The sequence below is a fragment of the Manduca sexta genome, chromosome 4 (genome assembly GCF_014839805.1).
Source record: "Manduca sexta isolate Smith_Timp_Sample1 chromosome 4, JHU_Msex_v1.0, whole genome shotgun sequence".
NCBI lineage: Eukaryota > Metazoa > Arthropoda > Insecta > Lepidoptera > Sphingidae > Manduca > Manduca sexta.
In genome coordinates this window covers 7,689,118-7,716,170 of record NC_051118.1, presented here as the reverse complement: position 1 = coordinate 7,716,170, position 27,053 = coordinate 7,689,118, and the positions used below count along the sequence as shown (strand labels likewise).

The 27,053-nt window shown below is 35.4% G+C and overlaps 1 protein-coding gene across 1 annotated transcript; it reads left to right on the top strand.

Annotated features, from left to right (window-relative positions):
- Positions 1-99: 99 nt before the first annotated feature.
- LOC115454197 (partitioning defective 6 homolog beta) lies at positions 100-15,649 on the top strand. The gene is made up of 7 exons (XM_037441377.1): positions 100-341; positions 2,592-2,817; positions 12,686-12,813; positions 13,052-13,149; positions 13,479-13,647; positions 14,338-14,474; positions 14,797-15,649. The coding sequence occupies exons 1-7, from the start codon at positions 282-284 to the stop codon at positions 14,915-14,917; spliced, it is 939 nt and encodes a 312-aa protein (XP_037297274.1). The 5' UTR covers positions 100-281; the 3' UTR covers positions 14,918-15,649.
- Positions 15,650-27,053: the final 11,404 nt, after the last annotated feature.

The window sequence follows — 27,053 nt, the reverse complement described above, 5'->3', positions numbered from 1 at the left end:
TTTTCTACTACAAAGTAGAATAACCAATGAACAATCGCCTACTACAAAAATTATGAAACAATCGACACACCATTGGTCGTATACACGTCATCCATTACTAATGCGGCAAAAATGTCGTATATGAAAACGGATAAACTGAAATTGCGACGCGAAGTGCCTGAATACCGTGAGATTATTGGATAAAACTTTTTATATTTTACAATGTTTTAACTAATTATTAAGTGCCTAAATGTTTTGAGTGTAGTTTTTAGTATATTAGTGCTTTAATAAATGTTATCGAGATGTCCAAAAACAAGATAGCGGCCAGAATTGACAGTCAAAGTGTGGAAGTAAAAACCAAGGTGGATAAAAAAATTTCTAATTTCATTGCCGTAGTTTTGGAGACACGCAAACTTTAAATGTTCTTTTGTGGTCTCGTTATATTATAAATGTTACTTTAATGTGTTACACAGCTTGCAGGATGTGGAGTAATTGTCTTGTGTAAGAATATGAAACTTATGTAGGAATGTTGATTAATGTTTATGAAACAATATCTTTATTTTCGGTTAGTGGGGCTCTTGAGCATTGTTGACGATCGCACTGTAGTGATTTATGGCTAATTAACGTGTTATCTAGACGTTCATAAAGGTAGAAACAATGATAATTAATATTTTAGTGTTAAACATGCAAATAAATGTTAGGGTTTTTTGTTCATACTTTTACATTTTTTATCACAATGTTTATTAGTTAATAGTTATTGCTAAAGATATTATGAACTATTATTTACTAACAATCTTCATTCTATCATTCTCATATTTATTCATATTAAAATTAGAATGATTCTTTGATTAGGGTTGTAGAAGGTAAAGTTTAAAGTTATAACTTTGAAGATAAAAACTGATTTCTGTTGAATCTATATTTCTTGATTACGCAAATTTTAGTATTGATTTAGTTCCATTACAAAAAATATATTCAAACATTCATATAATATTAGTAAGTTTTAAAATGTCACCTTGTAGGAAATGTAATTTGCAGTGTTAAGTATATTGCAAATTGTTTGTCAACTTTCAATTTTATAATACTATTTATTCTAAGAGATGCATTTAAAAGATTTCAAAATATTAAATATCTATCATACAAATGTACCCTGACATATAGTATGATTATGTTGAATTGACATAATATGTCCCTGATTATGTATGTATGATAATGACCCATACAAATATTAATGGGCTATGAAATAGTTGTCCTTTCATAACATTTGTCTAGTGGCCAGTGGTAGGAGGTGGCAAATGGGCCATCGCCCAAGGCCTTCTTCAATCACAATCACACATGCAAGTGGCAATAAGCAAAATCATTATTCTCCTTTGGTAATTGGGTACCATGGCTTAAAGATCTTGTATCCAGAACTTACGATTAATTAAGGCTGTTATTGCTAATAGCATTATAATATTATGTAGACTAGGAACAAGATCCTGGGTATGATACTTTGTTTAGAAAATATTTAAGTCTTCTGAAAATGCTGAGAATTAGATAGGTGAAGATGATGGTGGGATAAGATGTGTTCAAATTATTTTATATAAGACGTTTAGTCTCTCATAGAATATATTCATACTAGGAAGATGTATCTTAATATTTCTTGGCCTAGTGGCAATATTTTTGTTTTTAAGGAGGATATGCAAGTATTATCGTCTTCAAGTTTGAAGATTATATCCATGTAGATCTTACAGCACAGGTTGACGAGAGTGGTATTTACATTACATTGTCACACACTATTTACTTGTTCCATGTTTTTTTTATAATGCAGTTGAATGTTGAAAATGCTTGCCGGTTGCCTGATAGTAAACAATATGACCATAAACAAGAAGCAACACAATGCTGAACTTCACATTTCAAAGTATTGTGCGGCACTCCACTGCGCTTGTCATCCTGAGACATGTTAAGTCTCATAATACCCAGTTATTAACTTGGCAGCAATGTCCTTTAAACTGGAACACAACAGTGCATACACACTGCTGCTTAGCAGTAGAAATAGACATTATATTGGTATTTCTCCAGACATACCATCGCTTACGAGAGACCTACCATGAGTAAGTTAGTGTTTTTGGTCAGTCGTGGCTTGTCAAAAAACTTGCTTGACTAATTTGTATGTCTTGGTTACAAGAGTGGTGTTTTGTCTACTACTTTCCAAATTTAAGTTAATGTTGTTTATGGAGTCATGTTTATTTACCAAGCACTCAACTTTTTTGTGCAAATGCAACTCCTCCCTATCTTTCTATTTGATTATTTTAGTTGTAGGGTAAAGACAGATTACTGTTCCCTAAGACTCGGCGAGCTTCACCGCTCGGTGTCATAAATAAGTGCCACTGCTGGTTTTAGCTACAATAGTTGTCGTGGTGTGTGGGCTAGAAAGCTTCTCTCACCAATGCATAGAAATAATTTATTGTTTTGTCCGACCAATATATAAAAAAATATTTTTTTTATATTTGTGTGGCTCACAGCGAACGGTAGAAAAATGTTATTTTCCACCATTCCCTGGCTTAGTTGTAATGGAACTACTGCCCTATCTGACCAATGTATGAAAAATATATCCGTCTTCTACCATTCCACAGTTCGATGCAGAATTCCGCCGTTTCTCGTTAAGTCGAAGCGAGAAACTAAAATACGAAGACTTCAAGGCTCTCATAGAGAAACTCCACCGGCTTCACGACGTTACGTTCCTGATCTCCTACACAGACCCTCGGGATGGCGACCTGCTGCCCATCAACAATGATGATAACCTGGCACGGGCACTCCTCACAGCGAGGCCGCTGTTGCGAGTTATTATACAGAGGAAAGGTATGTGTTTTTTTTTCTTTTTTTATTTTTTTTCTTTTTTTTCTTTTTTTTTCTTTTTCTTTTTCTTATACTTGCCCGGCGAAGTGACCTCACAGCACCTGATGGTAAGTGGAGTGTGGTACAATAGAGTGTCGACTGACGAGAGATGATTAACGCTCGGCAGTCGACACAATTATGCCACTGGAACTGGATATACACAGGCTGATCCCGGAACGCGATACAGTTACGTGGGCCACTATGGCGGGCTTTAACACTTAGTGTACGGTGGTCGCTTTCCGGGCGGATATACAATATATCCTACCACCAGCAATAGGTTCTATCAGCCCCATCCACGAAAGTGGGGTATGCAGCGAGTGCCAAAGCAAGCGGTACAACGGCACAGTTCCGACGCCACATACGCTAAGTAGCAACTTCGATTTCCGAACCGGGACCTTATTCCCTATGACAGTTGAAACTCGTAACACCACGCCTAAGCCCTTTGGCGGAGCCTCCAGTATTGGCTGAGAGCGGAGCGACTAAACAAGAATGTTCTGGGTACAATGCCATCAAGTCTATTGCAATAATTTTGCCGTCCAGAAAAAAAGTATCCATATTTCTCTAAAGAGTACCAACGTCACCATTGTCATGATATTAAACGCGTCCTACAATTAGCCGCACATTTCAACTCTTGAAACATACCAACATGTACCCTAACCCCTTGTAATAAGAGCTACACAGTTGTAAATAAAAAGTAATGACACCTCAACACATTGCGGTTAATAATGAACCTTAATACTACGTAATAAGAGCCACATGGTAGTAAATAAAAAATAATGACACCTCGCTCATTCAATGCTAATTAATTTCCGTCCAGCTTATGGAATTGAATCGCGATTGTTCCTACGACGCTTGACATTTTATTGTTTGTGTATAAAGGTTTGTTGGTGGTCTAGGGTTCGATCCCGTGTCGGTAAAAATGATATTGAATTTGTCAATCCGGAGTCAGTGCCTAATAATAACAGGGCTGCCATTACCTAAATTGCTGACGCCGGATAAACACGGAAAAAATCCCGAACATTTGGGCGAAATATGTCTTTCTCCCCGGACACCTGAGAAAAAATTTTTTTGCAACAAAAATAAAAAATCGTTATTGTTTTTTTAATTTTTATTCCTTTATATTCCGGACAGATGGCAGCCCTAAATAATGGCAATAACACCTTATTTGATCCAATAGAGATTGTGAAATGTGGGTGAGAATTGTGAAAAATCAGGGGCCTTATACTCTATGACAGTGTTAACTCGTAACGCGGTCGTGTTACGTTATCTTCGTAAAATTATCGTGAAATGGTAGTCTGTATGACAATTTCCATAATAAACGCGACGAGGTGCGTTACGTGTTTGTTATGAACTGTCAAAACGTGTGCCAAGGACTCAGGGCCCAACAGCCATTGCGCATTTTTCAATTGAAAGGTGAAATGGGTGTGACTATGTATGTCCTGGATTTTTCGGGATAAAAATAACATATAGCGATTTGTCTATCTTAATGCCATGTTCATTCTCTCCTCGTCAACCTTAAGGTGGTGTAGAGAGCATGGAAGCATGCATAATAAAAAGCAAAATAAAAATACATAATAAGAGTAATAATCAAAGGCGTAGCCAGGGGGCGGGGGCTACCTAGAGGTTCTAAAACTCGAATGAATTCACCACTTCCATTCCTAATATTCCGTACGCTCAATTACGCTCTGCCCTATGTTATTGTTAAAGCGGGAGAGGTGTGGCGGAGGAACATGTGCTCTGGACTTTACCTATAATTCATACTTTTTCTCATTGTCCATATCAACTTGCCCCCCCCCCCCCGGGCCATCGGCTGGCGACGCTCTTGGTAATAATACAACAAATGTATGACATAATTATAAAATTAACTAAATTAAAACGGTATACTTTCTTTAATGCACCTACCATGATTATCTCTGCACCACCCTAAGGTTGACTGGTAGAGAAAGCCTATGGCATTAAATCCGCCTGTATACATACGAAGTGCTAAATAAATAAATATAATAATAAATAATAATATCAGCCCTGTATTATACACTTGCCCACTGCTGAGCACGAGCCTCCTCTACTACTGAGAGGGATTAGGCCTTAGTCCACCACGCTGGCCTAGTGCGGATTGGAAGACTTCACACACCTTCGAAATTCCTATAAAGAACTTCTCAGATGTGCAGGTTTCCTCACGATGTTTTCCTTCACCGTTAAAGCGAACGATAAATTCACAAATGTTTTTTTTAGAAAAGTCAGAGGTGTGTGCCCTTGGGATTTGAATCTGCGGACATTCGTCTTGGCAGTCCGTTCCACACTCAACTAGGCTATCGCCGCTTAAATGAATAAGTATACAATATGCATATATAAATACATTGATAATTAAGAATCTGCTACTTCAGCCAGCAACAATTGTCTCTCATTTTAAAACATGTAACTATCAAGTACGTAACTACGTCATAATCTTCTTTACAGATGTATTTCTGTCGCGCTAATGCCGTAACATTTAACTCGAGCACGCGTAAAGCTGCGTGCATACTGTTGTAAATATAAAGGCTTAGATACGTAACAGCTGTGATGGGTACATGTACTTTGTGAAGTTTACAAGACTTTTCAAAGGCAATTGACGGGAGAGCCACTGGTAGGTTTCTCATATGTGAGAGTCCGCCTGGGTAGGTACCAACGCAATGTGTTCCAGTTGGAAGGACATTATAGCCAGTGTAACTACTGGACATAATGAGACTTAACATCTCATGTCTCAGGATGGCGAGCGCATTGGAATACCAAACAATAATTTGTATTTTGAGGTGTTGGATGATGTTTCTACTGTTTATGGGCGGTCGTATCGCTTACCATCAGGAGAACGACAAGCTCGTCTGGGCAATCTAATGTATAAAAAAAGCCTAATTGTAAATGGAACGGACTTCCAAGAAGAACGCCGCAGCTTCAAATCCCAATTATTGATTGCTACTAACTGATTGTTTTAAAGATGAAGGAAAGCAATCTAAAATGAATTTCCAATATACGTAAATGTATGAATAGAAGGAAAAAAGTTTGTTTAGCATTTAACCTTATATTGTAGATCTTTCATGTGTATTTTTCTGTGATAAATCGTTGGTGTGTCTATTAATCTATCTATCTATACTTATAATAAATCTGTAGAGAGGTCAATTCTGTACATGAAATATATTTCCAAAATAACTATCAGGGGGTGATTAGGGATCGATACTGATGCCAAAAATGCAATTAGTAAAATTTTTGTCTGTCTGTCTGTCTGTATAACCGTTATAGAAACAAAAACTACTCGACGGATTTTAACGAAACTTGGTACAATTATTTGTCATACTGCTGTGCTGGTTATAGTATACTTTTCATCACGCTACAATTAATAGGAGCAGAGCAGAGAAGGGAAATGTTGGGAAAACGGGGGAAGTTACTCCATTATTTAAGCTTCCGTCGCGTGTGCTACCTTAATGGTTAAAGCTACACAGAAATCATGTATGACGGAAATGTTCTCCTTAAAATTATGTAAAAAATATCCCACGACAGCATATGTCTATCTTTTATGGTTGACTCACAATAACACGTGTAACTCCCGATAGCTTAGCAGTTCGAAGCTTTCTTATTATATTTGTCTACTCTTACGTTTATAACACTCTCAGTCATCCCCTAATTAAAAAAGTTAACATTATTAAATATTCCATAAAAAATAATCATAGAAATCGGTATAGAAACACCAAAGTTATACATGATATGCTAATAATAAGCCATCACGCGTGAATACTGAATCCCATCATCAGACCCTGACCGGACAATCGGACCACCTGCATACCACCATACATTAAAAAAACATCTCGACAAATTGAGCACCTCCTCCATTTTTGAAGTCCGAAATCCACGCGAAAGCTAGGAAATAAATAAAACGATATCTTAGAAATTCAACATAGAATTTGGTAGGTATTTAAAGTCAACGGTGCGATCGTTAGCGAGCTTATCGCCATAACGAGCACAAATTCCAAACAACGTAATACTATTGCGTAGAAATACGGGATCCTTTACCCGACCCGGATTCGAACTTGAAGCTTCAAGACAACACTCATACGGCAATACAACTGAGCCATTACGCCAGTAATAATTTTAATTGGTTTTGTAAAACGTGCCCAAACGTCGGTCGGTCACTGCCCACACACGGAGGTGAAAGCGTGACGCTCTGGCGCGTGTTTCCAGCTGTCACGCTCATGGTCACATCACGGCTAGACTAGGCGTTGGTATCTGGCCATGTGGTATAAAACTGCCGTGATAATTTAGGGAGTAGTAAGTCGAAGGCGGACATTTTTATTGATTTGGAAATGTTATGAATTGTAAATAGGCCTCAACTACTACTCAGAGGCATTAGGTCCTAGTCCACCACGCTGGTCTAGTGCGGATTGGTAGACTTCACACACCTTCAAAATTCCTATAGAGAACTTCTCAGGTATGCAGGTTTCCTCACGATGTCTTCCTAAACCATTAAAGGACGCTTCCTTTTTTTTCGCTTCCTAAGAAAGCCTTTATTTTTTCGTTCACAAAGAATAATACATCATTTTTAGAAAAATCTGGGATGTGTGCCATTGGGCTTTAAACCTATGAACATTCGTCTCGGCAGTCCGTTCCTCAACCAACCAGGCTATCGCCGCTTCTTATGTGGTTGTTACACCTCTGCTTACCCCTAAAAAGAGAAATAGCGTCATGCGTTATGATTGTGAGTACTGCAGACGACAGTATTTCCTATAAAATGACGTCACAAAATAGGTCATTGGTGTTTTATAAACATCGTCATAGTAAAGTTCTTATTGTGGTTTTTATGTGAAAATCGTTTTGTGGTTTTAAATTGTAATTGTTTTATTTATTGGTAATATTTAACCATTCATTGTCACTGCATTCTATTGGACTTTATTATACCACTAACATATAAATTAGCTGGTGGTAGGATATATTTTATATCCGCTCCGAAAGCGACCACCGTACGCAAGGTGTTAAAACCCGCCATAGTGGGCCACCTAAGTGTCCTGTTCCGGGATCAGCCTGTGTATATCCGGTTCCAACGGGCCGGCATAATTGTGTCGACTGTCAAGGGGTAATCATCTCTCGTCAGTCGACATTCTATTGGACCCCACTCCACTTACCATCAGGTGCAGTGGGGACACTATAGCGTGCCCGTATGGAAAAAAACACTTCCTAATATTATTTGAAAGTTAGTAAACGTGTTTAAGAGTAAACGTACAAATCGCTGATAAGATTTAGATAAAATTTGGCACATCAGGGCCCTTATTCTGTATGATAGTGTAAACGCGTAACGCGGACGTGTCATGTTATCTTCGAGAAATGTGCGTGGAATGGTATTCTGTAAGCCAAATTTCTATAGTCTTAAACATGACGCGTTGTGTTACGTGCTTGTTACGCACTGTTAAAATAACGTGCGCGATAGAGAATAAGGCCCCAGATAGGCTAAGCTCTAGATTGTTGTATAGGCTAGTTTTTTCCAGTCTCGGTGACGTTGTTTTATTGCTTGTGCGATACGGCTACCGATCTAAAGTCTTTGGTTCGAATCCCGGGTCGGGCAGTGATATTGAGTTTGTTTTACTTGGTACCTATCAGACCGGAATTCAGTGTGTTCAATATAGTAATAGGCCACCATTCACATCACGGGATGGATTAACATGGCGAAAAGCGGATGCACTAGTTGCAGATAGCCTAGCCTTTTCGGGATGCGTATGCATGCGTGCGCGTCATTGAGTGTGTGAGAATGAGAGAGTGTGAGTGCGCGTGTGTATGTGAGAGAGACAGAAAGAGTGCGTGTGTATGTTAGAGAGAGATAATGAGTGTGTATAAATGTGAGAGATAGAGTGTGACTATGTGTGTACTTCCTATTTTATTCTGGAAATGAAGTGTGCCCTAGTCCCGGAAAGATCTTGCATTACTGCAAAGTAGCTTCATCCAGCTTGTAATTCAATCTTCATGTGATGTTACTCTGTATTGCAGTCGTGGCTTACCATCAGCTCCGTCTTGTTAATGAGTATTATAAAAAACGCGATAATTGAATGCACTTGTTGAGCGCGATCCACGACCGTGACACGTATGGTACACAAAGACCTCTCGGTTTGTGTCGTAGGATATAAGCGATAGGAGTTTTTATAACGCTATGGTATTTTAAACCTTATGTACATAGTGCGTAGTGCTGGTGGTTAAGCCCAATATATAGCCTTTAAAAAAGGTAGGTCGGGGTTATGCATTTCCATGTAAATAATCTTTCAGTCTACTTCTATCTTCCCTCGTCGTTATAAAACAAGCGAGTTGCTATTACTACGTCGGCTGCTGTTGGGCTTCCTCATTGCCTATAAACAACATAGTTAGACCTTAGAATTACCTGCAGTATACTCACTTAGAATTACTGTGCTCACTCAGAGAGTCCATTAATAGTGTTGGCTACAATAACCTTCAAATATAAATACAATATTATTCTATTGCCTGACAGCGGAAATAGACATTGTGGTTGTATACCTTAGGTATACCTACCGAACTAAAATTTCAGAAAACTGTCCTCAGTAGTGTCCAGAAATTACATTAGCTACTGTACCATAATGGGCCTTGACCCGCTCCGCTTGTCGCTGCCGCTCATCGCTATCACTCGTGCCTTACAAATGTGTGCATCACGCACCAATGAACATGGCCGACGCATGGCTTGTGTGGTCTACCACTATCAATTCAGAATACAATAATCATTTATTAACACTACTTGTAGGGTAGATAACATCGAGTTTACATTTTGTCATTAATTGTGGTCTATAACTTGATTAGAAGTTGTCTCTTCCCGCCTGTCAATTCTCAAGCGTGGTACAAAAGACTTGGTTGTTTAACGAACCCATACTGTTTCAGAACTGTATTTTTTATACGGGCCTAATTTGACCTCACTGTACCTGATGGGAGTGCAGTAGGGTCCAGATAGTTTGAGTTTGAAATGTTTATACGTCGCCAGTCGACACAATTTTGCTGGCCTGTTTGGTACATGGGGTCTCTGTACGTGGCACACTTACGGGCCACTATGGCGGATTATACAATGTCTACAATAGCCGCTATCGGCTTGCATATAAGAATCCTACTACCAGCAAAATCAGCAGCATCTGGGCATGATATCCAGGTCCTCATAATCTACAGCGCACCTTCTCTCACAATATTTTCTGCTATGAACAAAAAGGCCTGATAAGATTTATCGCCCATCGCACATAACTTAAATCCCTAATACTCATAGTTTATTTGGTAATCGCTGCCGCTCTTGTCTTGCGCTTGAGGAGCACGCATCAATGACCATCGCTGATGCATTGCGCCTGTGTCGACGCGTTCACCCGTTTTGGAATGCAATTATAATCATGGCCGCAATGATTCAGTTCCTGTAAGCTCCACGGTCCAGTGGCAACTGCGTAGGCTGGTGGCGGATTTTGTATGGGAGGGGCTGCCTGAGTAGATATCACTGCAACGTCTGCTTGATATCTACGCAGAAATACTGCTCGGTTAGCTCCAGTAGTAAGAGCCATAAACATAATTAATGACGCTGGGCACAACATAGATATCTATAATTGTACACTGGCGGAAGTCATAAGGGTAGCTATAGAAACTCTGATAATGTATCGACTATATGAAATACTATAACTATCTGTATCTGAATTGCCTATATGACAATATAAATATAATCGCATTGGGTGTAACTTCTGTAAGATTATATTTAATAATATGAATAAATAATATGCTTCTGCCGCAAAGCAGCATAGGTGTACATAAGAGTGCGAAGGGGACAACCCAAGGAACCTCTGTCCCACTCCAGAAAAGCATTCCATGGAAAAACCTCAAAACACCTTGTCAACTTGGTAACTTTTTCTTACCTCGATGTCTTCCTTTCTCTATTTTTCTCCACTCCCTTCTCTTGACCGCCGTAGCGTTAAGAAGCAGCACAGTAGACCGGCATGATTGTGTAGAATAGCATGAGATAGCCATCTGTTGCCATTCCACATTCTATCTGGACGGCATTGCGGTTACCATCAGATGCGGTGCAGTCGATTTGTCATTCTTGAAAAAAAAATTAAAGACGCCATTTTCAAAGTCTCCTAATAGGAACTGCTCAAAAGGATTATAATCTAACTATATAGCGCACTCTTAATAAAATAATGACCTATTTCAAAATTATTCATTTGTGGCAGTCGTCGGAAAACAAATTTTTGTATGCTTTGAAGTTGCTATAACATTGAGATTATTAAAGATAGGTAAAAAATGAAACTTATAGCATGAAAAAAAGGGAAAAAGCTAAAAGGCCGCAAACAGAAATTGGTTGTTTGACGATTGCCACAAATAGGGTACCGGACTGTTCTTTACTATTATCGACTATTTACATAATATAAATTATAACACAGAAGGAATTATTAAAATCCGGTAAAAAATCAACAAATTATAAGTCTTTGAATTTTGGTGGAAGGGGTAATTAAAAGGAAACAGAATAGAGACAAAATACCCACATGTGACGTCATCAAAGAAAGAGATGAAGCGATATCCCCACATCGCACTCACTTCGGCACATTTCAATATTTTAAATATGAATTACTCGCTCATTTTTTAACCAATTTTTATGCAGTTTTCGCAGGAGTGCTTCTTTTTCGTATTATTAACCATTACATATAGAATAATGTATAAAATCAAGAATAGGCCGGTCCCCTATTGGCAATTTTGGAATGGGTCATTATTTTATTAGAAAGAAAGAAAGAAAAGAAGAAAGAAGTGCGATATAATAGCCTTTGCAGTTAGATATGCTGTTCATCACGTAAATATGCAACATTCGTTGGCCATGAGTAATACCCACCTGGCATGCCCTTTGGGCCAACCGCCATGTTTGGCGACTTGAATAGGTTCTATTAACATTAGTCTCGTGAGAAAACTAATGATTACTAATGGATTCTAGATGCATAGTCATGAGATAATTTTTTTAATATATTTATAAGAAATTATGTGAATATTTAACAGCATTTAGCAGTAACAAGTAAAATAATATTAATAATGATTTTAATGCGTATTTTTTTTATAGAAACCATTTTTTTTTATAGATATTGCGAGATTTCTAATACCAAGGTTGAATCTAGATTTATTCTGTGAAATCTCTATTTAGTAAATTCCACTAGTATAGCTTGACCAAGAAAATAATACACCTACTATGGTGGACGCCGCTTTTGCTTTTTTTGTTTTAAAGTTAACGTTATCATTACTTAGATTACTACAGGATAAAATAGCGCATATTGGAGGAGGCCTTTGTCTATGGACAATGATAGAGGCTGATGATGATGATGATGATTTTGTCATTACAAGAAATTAGTGCTATATTTTACTACAGCATGGCGAGATTTTTATTCTTTCGATCAGGCTATACTTACATTATTCAGGCTCCATATACACTTTGACTCACTATGTACAGTCAGCCACAAAAACGGCTGAACAAATTCAAAATTTCAAATCGCCAGTAAACTTGTCATCAATTGCTTTTCCTTGCTTAAATAAACTTAAAAGGTTTTAGTTTATTTAAGATAACCTTGTAGGCAAACTAAAGTTAACGAACGCAGAACGCAGTGGAATACCAAACAATACTTTGTAATTAAAAAAAATATATAAAAAAAAAGGATAAAAAATAATATTGCGGTTAAATTTAACGTGTTGAAACATTTGGGATTTGTTCTACTGAATTTGTAGCTGACTGTACTGGCAAAGAAATACAAAATTATAAGATAATAATTATCATATTCTTCTCATGTCTAAATTTATCATTTTCTCTTTACAGGCGACAGTCTGGAAGAGCTCAATGGGTACGGAACGATGCGCCCGCGCAACATCATCTCCTCGATACTCAGCGGGACGCCCGCCAAGAACAAGGGCCTAGCGATATCGAACCCGCACGATTTTAGAATGGTAAGTACGGACAATCGTACGGGCTTAGATTAAATTAAATATAAATTAAAATTACGTGTATGTCATTTAGATTTGGTTTTACACACTCGTAGTATTATGGTTGTGTATTTTTCTTAGTTGAAACAAGCTATATAAATTTATTCGGTATAATTTCCAGAATACCTGAACCATTTTTGATGTAGTTGCCTTTGATCGATAGGAATTTAAAAAAATAACTAATTTAATAAAATAATTTCAGGTATCAGCAATAATAGACGTAGACATAGTGCCGGAAACGTGCAGAAGGGTCAAATTACTGAAGCACGGCTCGGATCGACCGCTAGGATTCTTCATCAGGTAATATTCATTCCAACTTCATGTCCTTAGTCTAATACCAGCGTTTATTGGCAGTATCCAAGGGGTCCTTGGTTTGGTTTGTTCGGGACTAGATCACGAGTGAGATGACGTGAGACAGGCAACTCCAAAACCTTGAATGCGTCTTTAAAAATGGCCGATCTCATACGAGTGGCATAAGGGTAATTAGGAAAAAAATACGCTACAAAAATATAAGACTCAGTATTCTATATACAAGTTAATATTTATTGTAGATTTTATTTTAATTTTAAGTTTTAACTTGTTACGCAGCTTTTCCGTTTATACTTATTGATATCTTGATTTGCCCACAGAGACGGCACGTCAGTCCGAGTGACGCCTAATGGCGTCGAGCGATCACCGGGTATATTCATATCGCGGCTGGTGCCCGGCGGCCTGGCCGAGTCCACCGGCCTGCTGGGAGTCAACGACGAGGTGCTGGAGGTCAACGGCATCGACGTCTCTAACAAGACGCTAGATCAGGTACGTTAATAGACGTCAGTCAGAGTGACGTGTACCGGCGTCAAGCATTTGCCTGATGTATTTATTTCGCGGCTCGCGGAGTCCAATGGTCAGTGAGTTGATAACGTATATTGTACTAAGACTGCTGGTGGTAGGTGTAAAACCCGCCATAGCGGTCCATGTGAGTGCGTCGTGTTCCGGTACCATTATGTATATGTCTGGTCCCGAACAAGCAATCATAGTGTCGATTGGCAGAAAATTAGTTGAATTAATAGATATGATTCATCTAGACCACTCCCGTGTGCTATTGTCCCACTGTTGGGCACGGGACTCCACTACTATGGACAGGGATTAGGCCTTACCACGCTGGCCTAGTGCGGATTGGCATACTTTACATACCCTCAAAATACTTATAAAGAACTTCTCAGGTATGCAGATTTCCTCACAATGTTTTCCTTCACAATTAAAGCAAGCGATAATTCACAAAGAATACACACTTAACTTTAGAAAAGGTGAATTAAATTCAGAGGTGTGTGCCCTTGGATTTTGAACCTGCAGACATTCGTCTCGGCAGTCCGTTCCACTGCCAACCAAGCTATCGCCGCTTTTTGACTGTATCACCCACAAAGTTTTCACATTTTACTTTTTAAGTAAGTATTTTATTGGCAGCCAAGTACAGGAATGACCTCTATAATAATCCTCATTCCCCAGGTGACCGATATGATGGTGGCGAACTCTTCGAACCTGATCATCACGGTGCGGCCCGCGAACCAGCGCGCCGGCCCGCCGCCGCCGCCGGAGACCGTGTCGCGCACCTCGCAGCCCTCCAGCGAACCTGACGAAGACAGGTGAGGATTTGCGTGATGCCAAATGGATTTGAAATCTAGGCTCCTAGTATTCCGTGATTTACACTCGGGAATTTTTTTTATGTGAGCAAACCGAAAGTCTATTTGGAACTCTTTTGAGGAGGCCCATGGTCACCAGTGGACATTCTGCGGCTGATGATGATGATGATGAGCTGCAAGCAATAACTCGTAGTTATTTAATTTACTGTGAGAAATTTCCCGGCCAAACATTTGTGGTCCGAATGTTTAGCTTAGCGCTAGGGCATTTAAAGATTATGTAATTTTGATCCTTCAAGTTTGAATGAAATATATTTTCCCGCTACAGATTCGATCAAGACGAACAAGATGAAATCGTGGACCTTACAGCGATCACATTAGAGGAGCAGACGGAACCGCACGCTTTCCCTGTCCCGTCCAAGGACGACGGGCAAGTGCTGCACCTCTAGTACATCCTGCAGCGGTACCGCCGCGCCACGCAACGGCCCGTATGACATTACTATAGTAGAACAATAATCCCATTATAGGAATTTACGAGCTCAGGAATCCAGAATACTAATGAGTTTTGTAAAGAAATTATAGAAATACGGAATCCCATTATGGAAATTTTGTAACCAGCTCATAGTAATCCAAAATTCCACTATAGAAGTTTTGTAACGCTTATAAAAATAGGAAATCATGATTCCTATCATAGGAATTTCTTAACACGCTCACGTAATTAGGAATCCAGCTCGAAGGACCAAATCGATCTGAGACACGTTACCTCAGTACATATCCCATTATAGGAATTTTAATATATAAATTGGTATCGCGTTGCGAGGACTAAAGCTATCCGATTGGTTGTTGAAACACACTGAGAATGCACCGAACTTTGATATGTCAATTATTGCGTTAGTAAAGCGATAGTTGTATATGCTATTGGAAATAATATGTAAGACAAAATCACTTTTCAGTTACTCTATTTTTGTGTCGAAGAAAGTAGACCAATTTTATGCTCGGAGACTTACAACTCTATGTAAAGGGAATAAGAGCTTTCTATCTTGAAGTTAAATAGTTAAATCGAACGATTTCGATAAACTAGCCTAATCGCAGTCTTTAACTCTTGGTCTCTCGTGAATCGCCGGCGAGCCAAGACAGCTACATGACATTTGCGTGTGTCACGGGATTATAACCTTATATACTACATATATACTACATAATAAGGTTATTTTTCCGTCACACGCGTAGCTGTCAATGTTTGCCGGCAAACATTCAGCTACCTCACGGGTTAAATCGATTGTGAAAATAAACCAGTCAGAATAAAGTTGTTTTAAATGGACACGGGAAATTGATACTATTGCACCTGATTATAAGTACCAACGCGCCGTATGGCAAGTAGGGTCTCGGAAGTGTGAACTGTCAACCGAGGAGAGAAAACTGTTCCTCGCCCTTCGACTTAATAGAGTAGTTGACTTTTTAAATATACTTATCAGAAATCACATCTACAATGTATCGGAAAACTTAATAATAAATACAATATACAAGCTTTGAAATTTCGCGGAATGGTTAGCTGTCAAATGACAGTAATAGCAAACTGTGACGTCACCGTGTATCGTCGGCCATGAGGCTGATTTCATGACAAAGAAATAGCACGATAACCCCAACACGGACCTGCTTGTTTAGAATATTTCAAATATTAATACTGACTTTATTTTTCAACCAATTTTAATGCCATTTTGATAAAATAATTTTTTAGTATTACTTTATATTACATAATTATAATTTTATGTAAATAAAACTGGTAACTGCCCTAGTATGCCTGTTTGAAAGAACATTAAATATACTTACTTAAGCTAAAATTTAATTGGTTTATCCTCTAGATCGATCCGGAGATAGCACTTACGTTAGTTTATTATCGCCGATAGATGGCGTCGTTTCGATAGAATGCATTCTTAATTGTCATCGATGTTCATGAATTAAAAGAAAGTATTTTTACATCATAACAGCACTTAGAAACTGTAGGTTCCTTAAGAAATGTAGCCAAATTCATAATTTACAAGGCTACTTCCAAAATGGACATTTTATTTGAGTAAATACTCAATATTTTACGATGTTGAAGAAACTACATTCCAATATAACACTATAAACGTGAACATAGTATTTATTCCTTAAAGTATTTAATTATATATCTAAATTGTCTTACCAAAATGAAGATATTAATTTTCACAAGTATTTTTTTGTGTACTTAAACTTATCATTATTAAAAATAGTATTAAGTTGTTAAAAAAACAAAACGACGAGTAAAATTTTCAAGTTATTTTCACTTAAATTTCATTGTTACCATTCTTTTTATCCCCATTGATATTCTTGAATCGTTAATAAGTTAGACAATGCATTCCATTTTTTATTAAAGTCATAACGTATTTTATAATAATATAATTTTTCATGATAAAATCATAAATAAAGCATATAGCATAACGGAAGTAGAGTATAACGGATCATTAAAATGTATTTTTACACTAAACAAAAATTCAATACAAGTCATAAGATATTGTGAAACGGCAACGCCATTCGGTTTATACCGATCATTGATATTCTGTAGTATTATGCGTAGGTGCTAATGCACTTCCCTACAACTATTCTTGACGGCGCCCATGTGTACCGTTTTGTACCACTATACACTCGTAAATAAATCTTAAAGACTTGTCTGTTACCAGTGGCGAAGAGTGGATTTTCAAAAGTAATCTCGAGGCAAATAACTAATGCCTTAGTTAGCATATCGTGGCCAATTTAATAAAACAAAAACTAAGACAAACGTAAATAAACCTAAAAGTGAAGCCAGTAAGAATCAGGTTGTATCGAAGCTTCGCCACTGCTATTTACGTAATAATTTATATAAATATGCGCATGAGCATTTTCTTAAGTACTAGTGCGGAATGGTCAAACATGGCACGTCCTTAATATACAGTCTTACTTATAAACTTGTTTTAGGGTTAAGAGGTGGTTCAGTATTGCTTAAATAGCTGTCAAAACATCACCGGTTTCCTAGTTTGAACCTTATTAAGAGGCAATTTGGCGGGTTTTGACTTATAGCTGATCGAGTAAATTTTTGTTGTAACTAAGCATAGTTTTGCGAATTTTTTATAAGTAAGATTGATATTGTCTATGGATTGAGTATTACGATCAATAATGAGATTTCGCGTGAAAAACTAAATAAAAAATCAAGTAATTTTTTTTATATAAGTTCAAATGTCCGTAAGTCCTATCGACGAATTAAATAAACGACCCTAATCTTTTTTTTCTATCGATGGCGATATGGACCAGTCAGTGCTAAGTACTTTTGTTGTACTTATAAATAACTCGTCGTGATTGGTCAATTCTTACTTCGGATCGAGGATTTAAGATTGAGAACGTATTGAAATCTTTTGGTAATTAAGGCGTAAACGTTGCAAACATTTGCCTAAATCATGATCATTTTAAAATTTTATCAAACTATTACAAGATAATGTACTATAAAAAAAAAACTTTCCTAGCCATTTAAGACTTACATTTTGGAAATTATCTATAGTATACACTTCCTATAGTAAGGTGCTATTACAATTTACGATCGCTAAAACTCATGTATAAGTAGGTGTTGAAAGATTATTTTCGATACGATATTACATTTTATTCGTTGACGCATGCCTTAGCATTAATTACTGTATTCTAGGCGGATTCGATGCTTATTCCGATTATATTATACAGAAGGTTCATTTGAACATTGCGTTAGTAAATGAAACCACATACTCGTCTGTACCTTGGCTAACATTGTGCCAAAAATTATTTATGAAAAACTAATATTTTCGCCGAAAATCCCGGTTTTAGTTTTCTGATTTAATATCGTTTTTAGTTTAATGCGAATATGGTGTGTGTGAGTGTATTTCTGGTGGAAATCATGTTGCCCTTCCCACAAATTATGTTTGTGTAGAAGTGGCCGTAGGGGATGTAAAATTAAAACTACCTTTTATCAATTTTTATTTTATTCGTAATTTACCTTTTTTTATTTTATCTCAATAGAATAATTTATAGTACAATGTTTACAAGATTAGTTTATGTTTTCATTTAATAACGCAAAATCAAAACCACCATGTATAAATCCATGCCAATTAGTGTAAGTGTTAAATAGATATTAAACACAGGAAACATTAATACATCTCTCATAAAATTAGCAAAGTAGACTTTAATATATTCATGAGTTTTTCGTTATGAGTTTGAAAACTTGCAACCTACAGGATGTTACATAAATTGAGTTTGATTACGAAACATTGAGGAATCATTATGATTTTAAAAAAAAATTGCGTCCTCTTTTAGGCCCTGCGAGTATTATGTAAACAGAATTTTAGTATTTAGGTCCCCTCCCCATCCGCGCCTTTTGTCAGCAGCACCGTTCTTACGACCCCAAGAAAGCATAGGTATGTTTACAAAATATTTTTTAAATTGGTTTAATTTTATTTATCCAAAAATTTGTAAATAAATATTGCTGACGTATTTACTATTCAGACCCTTCCCATGTTATTTAAAATAAGCAAACTGAAGACCCCTCCCTCTCGTCCCTTTAGTACTTACCTAATACCTGAGCGACCCCTAATCTGTAGATATGTTGAAATTAAACTTTACGCTGCTATTACATACGGCCTATATTTAATTGCAGTGTTCAATCACTTGTGCCTTTTATGATAGATGTGATTGCCAAAAAAGTAAACTTGATCCATGTTTTTCTCAGTTCACACATAAATGACTTTTATTAAGCCACTGGTATTATAATCCACAGACATTACTGTTTTTTTTTTATTAGCTGGCCTTTACTTAAAAATAGTTTCAAATTGGATGGAATGCATGAAATTGTAATTCAAAGCAAATTGCCCGTCAAAGGCAAATATAAAAAATATATATTTATTATAATATACAGGTTAATATGAAATAATTTAGAATCTACTGATTACATTATATTTGCCATTTTAGTACCATCACATTGTCTATGATTTCGTCCTATTTTTAAGTACGAATACCAATTCACCAATCTCAAAGGAGATCAACCATGCAGGAGATATTATAATGCACAAGTGTGTGCAATACACAAGCACTCTGTTCCTTCGCTCTATAGTGCGGTGAGATACCTTTCTTCATCACCAGATACCATTCTACATTACGGGATATAGATCAGAAGTACTGTACATATGAAAGTATTGACAACAGTCCAATATTAAGATACTTGACTACTTTTATGGAAGTGATATTACAGTCAGCCCCAAAATAACTTGAACAAATTCAAACCCATTTCGGAATGTGACTTTTTTTCACCAGTAAATATGTTTTGGATTTGTTCAGCTATTATTGCGTTTGAGTGTACAACTGACGTTTATTATAACGGCTGGTAAAGTTAGTCATGAGTAGGGTTGCCAACTGTATTATAATTTATAGTATTGTACTGATTTTGGGTTTGCGTACTATAGTACACTGTTGAAGAAATAGTACGCAAAACTACAATATTTTCAACACTTCAATCTAGTAAACAAATACTTAATTTTAAAAATATGTGAACGCTCCTTTACAGTAGCTTTTGAATGATGGGTCAGTAACAAATATATATTTGTCTATTATTTGTTTTTTTATAATAATACTATAATTTTTTGAAGTGTACTATATTTTTTTTATACGTTTTGTAAAACCTATATGGCAACCCTAGTCATGAGTAGCAGATGTTATTAGAGGCTAAAGTGAGGGAAGGTGTAGAGGAAGGGCGAAGTGACGTAACTTCTTGCTAAAAATATTGGTGTAATGTATGTATTTGTCATTTCATATCAATTTATGACCAATGTTTATGTCAATTATTTGGAATTTTTCTTATGTGTTTCTCATGATTTAAAATATGTATAAGTGAATATTTATGAAAATTCGTCCACTATTTTACTTCAGTGTAGATACTTTTTGTACATACAATGAGCTACAAAAATAACTGCATAACAAAACACTTTGATGGCATACTTACTTTTGTATCCTCATCTACAATAATTAATTTACCAAAATAAATTACAAAAGGGTTATTTATGAAAAAAAATTGATTTAAATGAGTGTATAAATAATTTTTAAAGTCATAGCTGATTAATTAGTCAGTTGTTTTTGTTGCTGTCTGTACCACGTATAACGTTAATTATTGTATTTCTATGTACCGCGGACTGTCAGAGAATATTTTACGGCATTCATATCATACAAATATTCAACTTATACAAGCTTATATGAAATAGAAAGAGCTTCTGACAATCATTTTTGTCTGATTGTAAGTGTCAAAAATGTATCTCAAAATTGATATACTTTGACACATTTCATACTTTATAACAGCATCGAGTAAACGAGCTCTTAAAAATGATTTACTGCGCAAGCGTTGATTCGCTTTATACCTCTATATTCGCATTTGGGTCCCTTGATAGGGGCCAAAAAGGACGATTTTCGGAAGTGATTTATTATAATACCGGCATTTGCGACCCCTATGTGGCAGGGGCCGTGGTCCAAGGGGCCGAAATGTCATCGGAACAAAACGTAAAAATACCATGATTTTACAGTCGTTTTGGAATCAATATATGGTTATTCTGAACAATTTGTAGGATAAAAAAATGGTTAATGAATTGTACTGTTGATAATTAAAAAAATAGTTTTAGATAATATTTTTCACTCGTTCGAGTTTCATAATGATAGTAACATTGCGACAATTATTCATAGTTATGTATGGCACCGATTGTAGTGAACGTAGTAGTACGTGAGATTTAGTTGCATCACCACGAGTTCTCATTTATTATTCGTAAACATCAATTTTAATGTTTATAACTCTATTATTGATACAGTATTTAAATTTGTTCCAAAACGACTATAAAATCACGATGTGTATTGTAATTATGTGGCTATTGCTATTTTCAATATTTTTAGCTGTTAAATTTTAGTTAACGAATTTTTGTTCGGAATTTATCATAGTACTTAAAATACCAACTTAAAGACATTAGTGTATAATGATTTCTTATGTTTACGCGAATGTTAGACATTGAAATTAAACTAATTTTAGTGTAGGTGTAATAATAATCTACCTGATTTATGTAATATGAAGTGTACCCATCCATTATGTTAGTATTTACTAGTATTAATAACTGTGAAAAATCTACGATTCCACGTAAACTGTTGTAAGTGATATATGACATTGCATAGTGAATGCAAAATTTAAAAGAACTAGTGCAATATTCACTTCAATATTATTTTGAAAGGAATTTACGTTTAAAATTAAAAATGGTTATGGAAAAAAGAAGCTTAAACGATGAGTGTTAAATGTTAATTTCGGTTTTTATATCTACTTACAACAGTTTACGTCGAATTTTTGCAAATATCCCCTTGATCGGTAATGTATACTGTTCATGGAAAATAAACTGTGAAACTATTATTACAAAGCCGAATGGAACAGAGCGAGATTAAAATGTGTTGTCTCACACGCTTTGAAACACGGTTATGCCTGAAAATCTTTTTTGGTTGTAACTGATTTTAGGAATTTTATACACACAGAGTTCTCGTATTTAGGTAAATTGAAAAGAAATGTGCAAAATGTCACATTTGTATACAAAAGTAATTACAGAGAGATGTCAACGGCCTAATCTCAGTAGTAGAAGCCCGTGCCCAGCAGAGGAACAGTATATCGACGGGTCCTAAGTAGTAAAGTGCAAAAACACAACTTTTTAGAAGAGCGATTTAAACATTCTGAACTTTGTAAATTTGTCACAGTTCAACAGAAATCTTTGCAATTTTGAAATGTTATACCTCAGTATTTCAAAGTTGAGTTTATGCACTTATACTAGTATACTTAGGACCTGTCGATATAAAACAGGGTTGGTATTATTACTATAATGCTTTTTTGACTTATATGATAAACTTAGCGCGTGAAATAACACAACGCGAACCCTAAATTATTTAAATCAATTTGCAAGGACACAACCGTTGCCAGCGAGACGGTGCCCGATACTGATCCTTTCTAGTGTAATTGTTTTACTATTTTGCATCTACCTACATTACTTCAGAATACAATTTTATTTATTTCCATACCTATTCAAACTGATTGTATTAAAACCTTAGGGAATAAATATTAAAATAAGTAAAGAATTCGTGTGTTAAATAGCAGCGTTTAATACAGGTTTATTCCAATTTATCTACTAGTTATTACAGACTTGAATAGATCAAAAATACTCCGCATTGAGTGATGAGTCAATGTTTTAATTTCGCTTCGATAATTCGGCTAATTAACTGAAGATATTTTTTCATTTTTAACACCTGTGATAAATAAATATCCCATATTTCAAAGTGGTTACTTGATCATTGTACAGTTAATGCTCAACCTTACGCGTGTTGCCAGTATAGTAATAAAATAATAGTGCCTAAATTAGTGAATTAATACAGTTGTTGATAAGTCCAAAAATTTAGAAAAAAATATTATATTAATATGTTATTGTGTGATTATTTAAATGTTGTAAATTTTTTATTAGTAGAAATGGTTGAAAATTCATGTTGGGTTCTTACGTTATTGTACTGCGGATGTGTCTTAAAAAATAATGATATGTAAATGTTGTTGAGGCAACAAAGTTCTAACCTAACCTAACCTAGTAATGCATTCCTGATTCAAGACTTTACGGAGCCTGAAATTATCTATGTACATTCTATGTACAGGATACTGTTAGTATTGTAATGTAAGAATGACTTCAATAACACAAGTAGCTGATGCATTCCATGATATTTTAGATTTATTTGGTAATAAGTAGCCACTAGCATTCCAGTTCATACCCTTGTAAGGACTAACATATTATAATAACCAAAAGCAATTGTTTCATTTTTCTATTGTGTTTAAAATTGTATACAAAATAATTTTAGTCACCCACATGAGTAGCTCAACGAATTTAAAAATGCAAATCTCTTACACTTTGCCTTTTTAGCAAATTAGTTTGTGCTTTGTTAAAAGAAAAGGTATTCATATACTTCACACAAAAAAAAAAACAAAGTGAAAGTGTATGGCTGATTTAAGTTTTTAATATGTTCAGCTACTTTTGTGATTGATTGTATTTATCTCTGATATATTCAATTAGTTTTTATTATAAAAAATAAGGCAGTATAAAAATGTCGCCTTGTACATTTCCTTACGAGGGTATATATTTATTTATTTATATACTAAATCTTATACACAACGTCCGTATGATTTTATTAAGCAATGTACACATTTACTTTTATTTTAAGGGTCCATATTCACAATTACGGCCCTAAATAATTAATCTAAAAAAAACTATTCAAAACTTTTTAAGAGATCACCCTCGCTTAGTTTGGGAATTCCTGTAAAAAATAAGATTGAGTTATATGTATTAAAGTTGTCTTCAGTATTTAAAGCTTGGTTCACATCGACAGCGTTAAAATGTTGAAACACTATATAGTTATGTTCAAAGGTTTATATCATCCCAAAATCAGGTATTATGGTTGTTTATGGGTCAAACAAAAATTTTCCATAAACGAACCGGAAAGCATGTTCAACAGAAAAAATTAAAAACATTGATTCAATACAAGTTTCAGAACAGTCTTCATTAAATCCGTATTTATTATTAATATGGCCATTATGGTCTTTCACAATGGCGCCATATTTATGTTAGTTTCACACACCCATTAAGGTCTCAAAAATGTTAGTAATAATACAAAGTATTTGAAAGTGTATAATGTATTGATTAAAATTAGTTTTAAGAGTTTATTTACTTTTATTAAGTTAGTTTTGTCAACGTTTCTGAATTATATATTTAATTTGAATGTTTGTTTTATTTCGAAATGTGGAATCCGGCTCGAAGGACCAATTTTGTTATATAAGGTATTAGGTAAGTGTGTAATGAATTATTAATTGAAATTTGTTATACTATGGTAGGTAATGTACTACTATGGAAGCCAACATTGTAAATTATTTTTAGGAGCACAGCAGTGACCTCACTGTACCTGATGGTAAGAGGAGTAAATAGTCGACTGATTTGAAGTCCACGACCAATAGGGTACTGGTAAAAGATCTGAATTTCTATATTTTCAATATTATAAATTGAAAAAGTAAGTATTCCGATTTATTATTCACAGGCGAGTGCGCTACTTGCAGAGGCGCATCTTATAACTTCAGAGATCAAAGGCGTTATATGTGTATATTACAACATATTGTTAAACGCTCTTTTTACAGTAAACATTATATTAGCAAAATAATTACAGAATACAATTTTAGACATTCTTTTGACAACGTCCAACCAGAGAGAATAATAATAGAATAGTCACCGCGTGACATATCTATTATCTTCTCTTCTGCCAGCCTGACCGCGCAGCCGAATACTTCCGGAAACGCCCGATGTCATCGGCTAGGATAGCGGCGCGTAACAATATAATTCAACCAACTTATACTGTTGCCCTACTAAGGAATCAAATACAAATTCACAGGTATCATAGCCAAAGTATGGTGTCACCAGATGAATAGAAACTTTTAAATATAATTTGCAATGCAATAATGTGCCAAGTTTTTTCAGTCATTTGGGAGGTGATGAACAAAGTGTTATTGTCCTGCGGTCACTGACCGTTATTTATGACATTATGATTTAAAAAAAAAACAGTGACCAAGATCAATAAAACAAACTGACTCAAACCTATAACTAATGTGTATGACTGGTGTACGATATATTGGATAGGCCAACGCAGAATTTTTGAATCATCTTCAAAAAAGTAAAAGGTTCTCAATTCGACTTTAATATTATTTTTAATGTTTGTTACTTCAGAACTCAATTTTTAATCGATTTGTTTTTTTTCGTAAGGATATTTCCAGATTGGTCTCATAAAAAATATTTTTAAAATCGGTTCAGTAGTTTATTTTTTAAACCGAAATATCTGGAATATTTTTAAGTAAACGAAATTAAGTATTTTGCTTTCCAGTATTTTTTTTTAGTGGTGTTTCCTTTGGATGTTGATAGTTTTTATGGATTATATTTAGTGATTAACGAAGGCGATTTTATATTTTATAAAGTTTTTATTGCTTAGTATATACTAGCAGGTTTCTGTAACAATATATGCGTTTACATTAGCAGCAATATTCAAGTAGTTCTATACACATTCGATTCTGTAAAATACCTGTCATAGACAGATTTTTTTTATACTATAGGATCGTGATTTACATCGGGTTTTTCTGCTCAGTATCAGCCCGGAATCTGAAATTTATGCCTGGTATGTCGATAGGCTCCCTTGTCACACCATGGGAATAAAATACATATGACGAAGTGTGTGCCATGGTTCTACCTCTGCTTACCCCTTCGCAGATATGCGCGTGATGTTCGTTTGTTTTGTCTTTTTACATTTGCCCTTTGACCAAACAGTCATACCATGACTGAGGAGAAATGAGTGACTAGAAAACTTTGAGTTCACCAACCCGTAGCGGGCCAGGGTGGCGGACTACGCACCTAATCCCATTCCGAGTAGATGCCAGAATCTAGGGATATATCTATTTATAAATACTGTAATAAATATGTACTTATGTCTGTATGTGATTTTATTTGAAGACATTTTATGGTTTAAAAATATTCTATGAATTATGAGCGACCTACGTATGCTGATTTATTGCAAGAATACTAAATAGACTTTGTTAGAATTGTTGCAATTTGGTAGCGAAAAGTCCAAGTACCAATGATAGATTTTTAATATTTTCATCGTCATTATTTTTTATTCATTTCCATTTGCTTAGATTGCCTTATGAAGATCTATGCTACACGAAGTAATATTTTATTTCTATCGACATTAGATATAATTTTTATTTGCTTAGAATCTCATATGAAGCTGTATAAAACTACCTGTGGTGCATATAATAATACCTAGATTAGGAAGGTCAAGTAAAAATTGTCGATCTCTGCGAATAGATTCGCGTACAAAAGCTAGTATCCAGGTGATGTATTCTAAATTCAAAATACGGAAGGGAGACACGCCTTGAAACCGAAAATAAACACTACATACACGTTATAAATTCTATAATCCTTTAACATTTATAAATGTGTTTCAAGTTTATCATGGTCTAAAAAGCGCACGCTAAATCGGGACGCACGTGTGACAGGTGATGGTCGCCTTGATATCGGCAGGCTAATCTGTACTCTAAATATGACATATATAGTTCATTTTCTATTACAAGTCTTCAGTAAAATAATCGCTATATGAAATCAGATTGTTTTTAAGTAGAATATATTACATTAATTATTGAGATAGATTATGTATTTGCAACTTCTACGTAAGACTAATTCAATAATGCCCTAGTAATTAATATGAATATATTTATGCTTATCTTAGAATATTTGCACATTTTTCCACTTCTAGGAATTTTATAAATATAGGTATTTCTGATTCACAAACCTATTAGTCTTTTTATTATTATTTATTGTAAATTAAAAGTTTATACCAAAAAGAGCAGATAACAAAATCTATGATTTCTTTATTTTAATTCAAATAAACCCGCGTTATAATCAATAGCTTACAATATTGATACATAATAATTATAAATGTGTG